Here is an 11,521-nt window from a genome sequence, read left to right as displayed (position 1 = left end):
GAAATTGAGCACAAAGCATACTGGGTAGTGAAGACTTGCAACTTCTCTATGGATCAAGTTGGTGAGGAAAGAAAGTTGCAACTGAGTGAGTTAGATGAAATCCGCCTAGAAGCCTACTAGAATGCCAAGTTCTACAAAGAAAAGACCAAAAAGTTCCATGATAGCATGATAGTTAAGAAGGACTTCATGGTTGGGCAAAAAGTGTTATTGTATAATTCTAGGCTTGGACTCATGAGTGGTAAGTTGAGGTTTAAGTGGATTGGTCCTTTTGTTGTTACTAATGTTTTTCCTTATGGTACAGTTGAGATCAAAAGCGACTCCACAAACAAGAGCTTCAAGGTTAACGGACATCGACTTAAGCCATTCCTCACGAACCCTTCATTAGTGGACGTAGTGGTGGAAGAGACTTCCTTACTCCACCCTACTCTTCCTCCACCATGACTTAGGGAGTTCTTCTTTTCCTATCTCCTTCTTTGCTTTTATTACACTTGTCCAATTCTATTTGATGGTTTAATTGTTTTAATCTTTTAATTGTGCTACATTGAGGACAATGTGTTGTTTAAGTATGGGGGGGGAGTGTTCTTTGGTTTTGCTAGTTTTGTCAGTTTTGTTAATTTGTTAGTTTTGTTAATTTGTTAATGTTGTTAGTTTCGTCGGATTTCTAGTTTAATATTTTGGGTCAATTTTGTGTGCATGTACGACTTTGCATGTTTTTCTTTGAATTATAGGATATGTTCAAGAAATGGGTAATTGTTTTGAAAATAAAAGTTTTTGACATTTTGTGACTTGAAATCTTTGATTCTCCTCTACATGTCATGATAGTTTTGAAAGCTCAATTTGAAAGTGATGAGTTTACCTTTGTGAGAATTTGAGCCATCCATCATCATAATCATTTGGTGTGTTTTGCCCCATTGATTGCTTGCACAATAGCCTTGGCTTGATTCTTGTTGATGCTTCCTAATTCACATGCATATTTGGAAATGATTGAGGCAATTTTGTTCTTATAAGCTTCTAGCCAAATGGACTTACCTTGACTTAATTCCTTTTATAGCCCTTTTGAGCCTTGTTTCCCTTTCCTTGTTTTGAAGCTCACTACAAGCTTTAAGTGAAAAACCATGATATCACCATATCCTTAAGGAATTTTGGAGCTTTGGAATTGGTTTGGGAATAAGTGTGGGGGTTTTTGTTTCATTGGATAACATGTTTTGTTGGTCATGCTTCATGATATATTTTGAGCCATACTTGATGTACATTGCATATTGGTTAAATGTTGGACATGCTGAATATGATGTTGTTTCTCAAAGGCTACAGAGTAAAAAAAAAAAGAATCGAAAAAGAAAAAGAAAAGCAGTAAAGTTGAGTGAATAAGATCTTAAATGACCAAAGAATGATGAGACTCTTGGTTCTACTCTTTATGTTTAAATTTTATCTTTACTTCTTTTTATTTTCTTATGTTTTCTTAATATGCACTTATTCTCCATTGCTCCTCTATTCCTTTGGGATTCAGCCACTTATTCCATATTTTTTCATACCTTGTCCTTGTCCCCATTACAACCTTAAAAGACCTTTTGATCCTCGTGTGCTTGTGTTTATGGGTTGATTGTCAATTTTAGAATCTTGCCAAGTTTATGTGGTGTTTGTTTTCATGGGTGCTTTGAGGGTAAATAGTAGCCTAAACACTTGAGAGATAGAGTGTATATCTTGTGAGGCTTTATCACTTTTCATTCTTGAGCTGATTAACTATTTTGCCATGATTGGGTTGCTTGGATGATTTTCATGAATGTCTTGACTTTTCGGATCTCCTTATGTTAGATGTTACCCATTCCTTTCATTCCTTGATGTTCATTGAGAAATATGTGAATGTTTTCGTTTGTCTCACTTTGATATCCTTGGATTTTGTTCTTTGTATCATTTTGCCCAGGAGTGCAAAAGGCTAAGTATGGGGGGTTTTGATGTGCCGTCATTTTCTTCTATTTTCTAAACCCTTTTTGCACCATTTTAATTACTGATTGGTCTTAATTGTCAATTAATTAGGCAGTTTTATTATTTGGGCTCATTTAGCTAATTTGATGTTTTTAATCTAATTTCAGGAATTAATGAAACATTGGGCTTAATCCGGATTTTGGTTGTGGACTTGAAGAGGGCAAATAAAGCAGTGCTTACCTTAGTTAATTTCTAATTAGGAAATTTTGCAATTTTATTTTATGTGGTTCAATATTTATTTCGTTTTGGGCCAGAGTGTTGCAATAGGGCCCAGTGACTTTGAGTGACTCTTTTTAAATAGCAACCTTGGGATTCGTGCAGGGGATTCTGTTAGACTATTATTCAGAGCTTAGGGTTTATGGTTTTGAAGTTTTTCTGTTCTAATGCTACTGTTTCGTTCTTAATGCAATTTTCCATTTCCTGCTTCTAATTACAATTTCGTTCTTGTTTCTTCTTCTACTTTCATTTACGTTTCTGTTTTCATTTTCGTTTCTGTTTCATGTTTCATTTACGTTTTCTGTTTGAATCTCTGGAAGGCTAATTATTCTGGTGTTGTTTCCTTCTGAGGAAGAAGCCCAACTCTCTTTGAGGTTTCGTTTATAATGTGGTTCCTTGGCAGTTTTCCCTTCACCAGTTAACCCAAATTCGTGAACATTAATCAGTGCACGCTTCGTGTTCGATTAATTGCCTTTGAGCCTAACTTGCATTCATGCTTAATGGACGAAGGGCTAACTGGTGTATGTGGTGCCTAATCACGTATTGACAACCCTAGGTTGATTTTCGCTTAGTAAATTGAAATAGGGTTGGATTAAGTGGTTAACTGTTAGGGACGAATTCTCCATAACCCAGGATAAGAGAATGGCTTCTGAATCAGAGGAAACAACCCATTTTTAATATTATTAGTTTCGTATTCCAGTTTACTTGTTCTGCTCCTTAAATCACAAAACAAACAAACCCCCCCAATCGTTACTGTTACTGCAAGTATATTATGAACAATTGGTTTATCATTGCTCGTTGGGAAACGACCTAGGATCACTTCCTAGTTACTGCATTTTCATGTTTATTTGATTCGGGTACGGCCTCGGTCAAGGACTTCTAGAAGTGTAACTATTCAGAAGTTGGAAAGGCAATTATGTTTTGTGAGTCAAAGTCCTTATATCAGAAGTTGTATATAATCAAAGGAATGATGATGGAGATAGCTTGAGTCAAGGAGTAGATAAAAGAAGCTAGACATGGCTTGAGAGGTTCACTAAAAGTTGTATTGCAATTGGAATGTGATGAAAGACATGTCTCACACTCCAGAAGCACATCAGTCAAGATGCATCAGTGGTTGGACAATAAGATCCTGGTTTTGTTTTTCTTTATGATCCTTGAAATAAGCCAAGTCATAGGAACTCAAAGAAGATAAATGTCCTAGTGGAAAAGAACCAATAACTAACAGTAGAAGAAAGATTGTCCAAAGCAGTAAACCACTCTTCTTCGGAACACTTGCTGCAAAAAAATCTCCAAAAAACTTCCCATGATTCAAAATTTCAATTCATGAGGAACCACCAATATCACAGACATCACCAATAGATCTTTCACAACTGACCCTTCAACAGTTATAAGGTGAAAGTTGGTGACAGTGGAGCAAAAGTAGAGATAAAAAAGACAATTCATAGAAGTTGAGTGGATGAGATTGAATCAAACATAATAGCTACCTACAATGACATGGACAACTCATGCAACATCTGAATTCAATCACCAATGGCCACAAAAAGCTAGCTCCTTGATTAAGTCTATATGTTGATCAAGTGCGAAGGAGCTAAGTGTAACACCCTAAATTCGGGTTTACATAAAACCAATATTTTTATACACATTTTTAGTTTTGGAAACATGTTACTTTCATTTTATTTACTCAATTGGACTTTTAGATAAATTTTTAAAACTTCTTATTAGTTGGTTTCTAAGTTGATACCACGTAGTAAATAAAAAGTATTATTTTAATTGCCACAAAGAAACACATACACACACACACACACACATGTATACGTGTGTATTAAGTAAAGAGAATTATGACATAGATGTTTCCTTGAACAGGGTAACAAGTACATTCCCCAAAGTATAACAAAAATACATATTTTTGCGATAAAGCGAGATGACTAAATTTACATATTTTACAAGTTTTGAAGCTTAGGTCTATTTGCATAAAAAATTATAAGGATTAGCAGGTCCTAAACTTAGAGCAATCATCTCTAATCCCAATTCTATGTATCAATTGAACCTCATCTCAAAGTAATGGCCATGATAATGACAACGATGACAGAGTCGATATCTCCATGATCTTGCTATCGTCTAACCCTATAAAAAGAAATATATAAGTGTGAGTTTTCTTGCTTCTCGAAGACACCAAGAAGGACTTAAGATGTCACATACAAATCTACTATTCACCGTGATGTTCTTACAATATTTTAGTGTTGAATGACTATTGGGAGTACACTTTTTATCATGGCACAATGACAAACTCTCACCAACTAACGAGATTGTATTTTTGTGAGGGTTGCTATGTTGATCATGTGTTCATCCAGTGGTTTGTAAATCCAGGGCCATGTATTTTTGGTGGAGGTTAATCTTGTATTACCATTTGTTGAGTAATTTGGTTTGATGGTTGATTGTTGGTTGGTTGTGTTTTGTCATCGGGTATATCAATTGCTCGAGAACATGATGTTGGTTAGATGTTGTTGACATTATGCAACAATGAATTCATAAATGTATTAAAGGGGTCGGGGGACAATTTTCAAATATTTAATTTATAATAAATAGTAAGTTAAAAATACTTATAGTTAATTTTATGGATAAAATAAGAAAAATAATCTATTATTAAAAATTAAACAAATATTAACTCAAAAACTTATTTTTTATATATGTATTTTTATTAATATTTTTTTTATTCTTTTCCTACATATATACACAAAGGGTCTAAGGGAAGGGTTGATGCTCAAGTGGCTGATATGACAAATGTCATCTCTTCCTTAGGTCTGTTATGGTGGTATTGGGTTTTAGGGGTAGGTGGCTGGAGAAAATATTTTTTAATATGCATTAATGGGCTTACAGTTGTTCGAGGTTAGGGTATATATTTCTCCTTTAGCTCATCTCTCATGTCTTGAATCTTTTAATATGAATGCATATCTGATGTATATAATATTGGGGTGCTTTTATTGTTATCCTTTTGTATGCGGTGTTGGGTTAGGTGGTTTCTAGCTCATGTGGGGATTTTGGTGTCCTTTTATCTGTATCTTTGATTCTTTGTTTTATAGTATTAAACTGTTGTAATAATGTGCATATGACAACGAGTTTACCATTTTTTAGTACTCCACATGCCTACGCGCAGACCTTGTACTACTCAGTAATTTAAAAGTCACCAATCTTACATTGATACAAGACAACGTTACCTGGACGCTATTTATTTTTTAAAAAAAAAGTAATAGTCCAAATCGTCAAAAAATTGTATATTTCCTTCTTGTTTCACTAACTTCCAGTCTGAACAACAATCAAGGCACTGCTTAAGCTTCAACGGAATATTAACATTTAACACCATGGAAGCCGTCCAACTCATGTCCACCACAACAATCAAGGCGTCGAGTAACAATTACAACGATAACTCAGTTCAGAAAATCGATTTAACTCCGTGGGATCTCCAATTCTTCCATATTGGAAGCATCCAAAGAGGACTTCTTTTTCGCAAAGAAAAAAACACAGAATATTGTCAAATCGAGCATCTCCAACACTCACTTTCATCCACTCTCGCATTCTTTCCACTCCTCGCTGGCCGTCTTGCCATTCTCGAACATCACGACAACACTGTCTCCTCTCACATCGTATGCGACAACAAAGGTGTCCCTTTTGTCCACGCCGCTGCACACAACACCACTGTGGCCGACATCCTTCAACCCAAATACGTTCCTCCCATTCTCCGATCGTTCTTCGCACTTAACGGAGTTAAGAACTACGAAGCCACGTCACAACCAGTGCTGGCAGTGCAAGTGACAGAGCTATTTGATGGCATCTTCATTGCCCTCTCAATCAACCACGTCGTTGCAGACGGCAAGTCGTTTTGGCTTTTCGTCAATTCCTGGGCTGAAATTTCACGTGGTTCCCTCAAAATATCCAAATTCCCTTCTCTAAAACGTTGCTTTTTGGATGGCGTTGACCGCCCCATAAGGTTTCTGTTCACAAAGGAATTAGAAAAAGAACCGTCCAAAAACCTTCAACCACAAACTCGACCTGTGAGGGTCTTCCACTTCACGAAGGAAAAAATCGCGGATCTGAAATCAAAAGCTAACGCAGAGGCCAACACGGACAAAATATCTTCTCTGCAAGCGCTATTAGCTAACCTTTGGCGTTCTGTGATTCGCTGCCAACATGTTGAGCCACATGAAGAGATTCAGTTTACAATGCCCGTTGGCGTTAGACCAAGGGTAGTTCCGCCACTGCCAGAAGATTATTTCGGAAACGCAGCACTGATTGGTCGTGTTACCATGAAAGCGGGAGAACTATTACAAGGTGAGCTTGGAAAGATTGCTTTGGAGATTAACAAGATGATTTCTTCGCAATCTGATGAGAAGGTAAAGAACCACTATGAGTCTTGGGCGAGAACACCACGGCAGCGTGGCGTGGCTTATAGTAATACCTTAAACGTTGGCAGTTCCCCAAGGTTCAATATTTACGGCAATGATTTTGGGTGGGGAAAGCCCATGGCGGTTCGAAGTGGCGGTGATTTTATGTCGTATTCCATTGTTTTTTTGTTTGCTGGCTTTGAAGAAGGTTCTATTGACATTGAAGTGTTCCTTCCTTATGAGATTTTAGAGGCCATGGGAAACGACCCTGAGTTCATGCATATATGTCATTCTGAATGAATGAATGATTGATTATATCTTAGTTTCTGATTTTCAGGTTCAGCTCTGTTATTAATAAAGATGTTTGTTATTCAGTCTATGTAAGAAATAAACTATGCAGTCCCTTTTCGTTCCATTCATGTATTCTTCTTAGTTGTCTCAAGCCAGGTTCTGATAGTTTGTAACTCTTAACTCTGAACTTGATATTATAAAGGTCAGGGAACACAACTTAAGAGGTAACCAGAAGTGGAGAAAAGTTTGATTTGCTCAACAATTGGATGTTGAAAAAAAACTTTGAACATATAACTATGATCATATTATGAGTGGTTGTCAAATCCACATTGTTGCTTAACTTCCTATTATGTTTGGTCTTAATTGTGTCGATTACAGGTTGTGTGAGGGCTTTGCTAAACATTTTCTGTCTCTTCAATTTTGGGTCCTGGTCTTCTTATTTGCTGTTTTGAGGCTATGTAAATAATGGGATTTGAATTATAGAACACATGTGATGGACATGGGATGTTATATCATTCAAAGAACACATGTGTGATGGACATGGGTTTTGGATTTAAAAATTCCAAACAAATATCCAATTCATATCCAATTAATTGGGTTGAATTTAAAATCAATAAAACATGACTTGGATATAAAGCCAAACCATTAAAATAGATTTAAAGTGGTTTGGATTGGATTGCTGATGTAACTTCTGAGGCTGTGTAAATAATCTGATTTGGATTCAAATGATGCATGTGATGGACATGAGTTTTAGATTTAAAAATCCAAACAAATATCCAATTAATTGAATTGAATTTAAAATCCAAAAAACTGAATTTGGATATAAAACAACCAATCCATTAAAATGGATTTAAAGTCGTTTGGATTGGATTGATTTTATATAATTCAATTTTTTAGAACGTAAAAATTAAAAACATTTATATGCCATAATCATGTGGAAGCTAACTAATAAATATACAAATTACAACTTGATTACAATATTGATAAACACAAATCCTCCCTTGTAACAAAGGTCTCATACATCATATAAAGAATTTACAAAGAATCATAAAACAAAACTAGACTATGTTCTTCATAACAAAACTTCATGCTCCAACAACATGCGCCATCATCTATTTCATGAAAAGAAATAAACTTAAAGGCGGTGAGACATAATGTCTCTGTGAGTGCTCTAAGGACTCTACAATTAAGTTAGACTTCTCTACTCGAACAACCCATTGTTCATTTGTTTCTTATGACTTTACCCTCACTTGGTATTTATCAAACTTTATCACTTCTATGGTTAGGTCTGCATCCATCAAATCTTAAACTCTTGTCTTAAATTTATCCCTTATACTCACTTACTACACTAGTTCACCTTCACTAATATCTTAGGATTTACTCTTACTTAGGCTTATACCCAACTTTACTCTTATTGCACTAGCTCTCTCTTAAGGTAACTCCACTTTCCTTTACTCGAGCTTTACTCTTAAATATTACCCTTGTTTCAGTCTATGCTCAAAAGCAATATAACACATTCTAGCCTATGCTCACACAGTGTCATTCTAGATAGATATCTCTATATGCCCATAAAAAGTCATATCTCATCCATTTCAAGTCATCACAATAGTTTCACATCACAATATATATTATAACTAAGGATGGAATCATCCACACATGACGCAAGTACCACCCAAGGCATTGATGGCATCCACATCATGAATCACACAAGCCAAACCAAGTCATAATAATGCACTATGCAATGCATTGTTCTTTTCTCTTTTTCGTATGCATGTGGTACATAAAAAAAATTCTGAAAGAAACTCAGAAAGACATGTAGTAACATGAGCCACATGGATATTCTCACTGAGATGAGACTGTTGGTGGCACGTCAGGGTTACCCAGTCTTGCAAGGATACTTCAACCCATGAGATCAACATGAGCCACATGAATATTCCAAACAGGATACCCCCAAGGATAGAGTCATACTTCAAATCATTCATACCTTCCTGGTTAAGCTTCAACACATCCCCTAACTTAAAAACAATGAACATTTATTATGAATGTCTTAAACATTCAAGCACAAGTGGTTCTATTGAACCTCACATCACATATAATGAGCCCATTCTTGCCTCACATAAGCTAGGTAGCTCATTGTCACACTACTACAAAAATCGCAATCTAGGATGCTTCATCAACGATGGTTTCTAAGAACCGTCGTTAATGAAAATGTGGTGGCAATTTTGTAAATTCATGGTTATAGGCGACGTCGGTTGCTTTAAAACTATCATGGTTTAGTGGGTTGGTTATTTTCAAAATCGTCGTGGTTCAGTTCATTCAATGAACTTTGTTTAGAAACTATCATGGTTGGAGAATCCTTTTCAACCTACACAACACTCATCTTCCTCACTCTCACACTCATAGCTAGCTACTTTGAACCCTTGTGCTCATGCTCACCCTTGCCCTTGCCATCGCACATCATAGCCTTTGTCGTCACGTGCCCTCGTTGTCACACCCAACCTCTCCCACCTCCTCCTCACCAACTCCTTCAACTCCATTCCCTTGCCATTGTGTGTCCTCATCTTCGCTATCACACTCGACCTCACTGGGAATGACACCCCGAAATGAGATTGTAGCTATTGTTGCATTGGTTGAACAAGTTTCACTATCGTTGTTGTTCACCGCAGATGTTTCATATAATCTCTTGACCATTTCTTCCCCTGCCATGTATTTTACACCACTATTCTTTTTAAGCCTATAGCTTTGGATTTGTTTTTATCTCTGTTCGCTTCCGGCAAGTGCACTAGATCGCACAAGTAGTATAAAACGGTAAGAACCGAGTATCTAACTCTCAGGGAACTTGTGTTACTTGGTAAGCTATTTCAGTGAATAGGTGTCTAGTGTGAATATAAACAGGTATGTGAACTATCTATGCAAAAAGGAAAATCACGCGAGAGAAATGATGTGTAAAAACAAGTAGAAAACGCGTTGGTCTTCCTAATAGGTGCCTGATGCTAAAATGATATTTTCTATCTAACAATGCTCATGTGTTCCTATGGTGTCTCCTGAGATGCTAAACCCCGATTCCTCATGATAGTTTAGCCTAATCCTGATCAAGCATCATGCTCAGATTCCTCTTGTTGGACTAAACTCAACCAGGACCGCATTAAGACAAACATACTACAACTAAATTATTGCACCCCGATTCGTCGTGATAGTACAACAACTTAGCCCTGTCCTATCACGGTCATCAGAACCAGACCAGATTCCAATGTTGAATGACCCTAACAAAGCATGCATCTACGTGATCAAGGTAAAGGCATACAAGAATGAAAAGCTGATAGCACAGTGAACACATAAAATATCGGCTTAGCGCTTGCTTTTCTTTCTCAGCGGATGGACCGAAGCGGTGCACTTAGTGAGATGAAGCGGTGCGCTCAGTGAATCTGTACAGCTCATCTTCTTCCAGATTCTTCCTCGCGCTTAGCCAATGAGTTTTGCGCTTAGTGGACGCTCGCTAAGCCAGTAGATTGGCTTAGCGAGAAGGTGAAAAACAGCACTTTTCAAAGTTGCCTTATTAACCTGAAATTGAGAGAAAATGATTATTAAACACACAAAATGGAAGTACTAAGTATTTATTACCTATACTTATCAGAAAGTACTTATTACACTACAAAATAACCATAAACTGGGGAATTTTGATATACAAATTACACAGGTTTTATACACAAAAGTTAGTCGTATTCATCAACTAACAACTCCCCCAAATTTACAGTTTTGCTTGTCCTCAAGCAAAAAGAGAACAGCTCACTTGTCCTCAAGTGACAATAACATGCAGTGATCCTGCACATAGGTGTATGCAGCAAAAATTACTGATTGCATGATAAGAAAAAATGAAGCATTATGTACTCATCATTTGTCTTTCACAAAATATGCAGCTATTCAAAGAGAAGAATAAAATGTAAGTTGTATCATTAGATGAAGTTAATCATAAGACAAATATTAAGGAAAGTAGCTTAAACCACAGTCTCACGGCTACTGTTTCACTCAAGCACAAGTGTTTAAGCTATTCATTAATAACAACTAGCAAGAGGTCTAATCTTTGCACTTCATCTCATGCCATAAAGTCAAAAATGTATAAACAAAATCAGAAGGACTTTCCCAGGCTTGTAGTGAGGCTTGGCTACAAAAATTCATTGGTTTTTCTACGATTCAAAGGCTTAGATTCTAAGAGAGCACAAATCCTAGACTTATCCAAGTGATCTTTTTCATGTGCTTAGCTTGCTCACTAGCTTTTCACTTTCATTTGCTTTTGACCTTATTACATCAGCACACCTTTCCTTTTTTGCTTACTTTTTCTTTCTTCTTTTTTTTTAACACACAACTTATGTGTTGTGTGTGCTGATGCTTTATCTCTTTCTTTGCATCCCAATTAGTTCCACTCCTCCAAATTTGGGGTAAATTTGAGATAATTATTTAAGTTCAAGGTTCAAATTTTTGACAATATCATTCAGCTCAAAAAGGGTGCAAAGGATATAATTATCATTCAAGGTAAGCTTTTTGGTCAAAAGGCTTGTCTAGGCACAATCATGGCCTTCATCATGTCCTCATTTATACATTTCATTCCAAAATTCAGAGATTCATGCAAAGTTTATTACTCACAGCTAGTCGTT

The 11,521-nt window shown here is 36.4% G+C and overlaps 1 protein-coding gene across 1 annotated transcript; it reads left to right on the top strand.

Annotated features, from left to right (window-relative positions):
* The first annotated feature begins 5,405 nt into the window (after nt 1-5,405).
* LOC114392343 (protein ENHANCED PSEUDOMONAS SUSCEPTIBILTY 1-like) lies at nt 5,406-7,192 on the top strand. Its single transcript, XM_028353434.1, has 2 exons — nt 5,406-6,958; nt 7,037-7,192. The coding sequence occupies exon 1, from the start codon at nt 5,559-5,561 to the stop codon at nt 6,876-6,878; it is 1,320 nt and encodes a 439-aa protein (XP_028209235.1). The 5' UTR covers nt 5,406-5,558; the 3' UTR covers nt 6,879-6,958; nt 7,037-7,192.
* Nucleotides 7,193-11,521: the final 4,329 nt, after the last annotated feature.

The sequence above is a fragment of the Glycine soja genome, chromosome 17 (genome assembly GCF_004193775.1).
Source record: "Glycine soja cultivar W05 chromosome 17, ASM419377v2, whole genome shotgun sequence".
NCBI lineage: Eukaryota > Viridiplantae > Streptophyta > Magnoliopsida > Fabales > Fabaceae > Glycine > Glycine soja.
This window is presented reverse-complemented; position numbering and strand designations above follow the sequence as displayed.

What these genes read in the sequence shown, in the direction of transcription:
- LOC114392343 (XM_028353434.1), top strand. Translation starts at nt 5,559, where the DNA reads ATGGAAGCCGTCCAACTCATGTCCACCACAACAATCAAGGCGTCGAGT.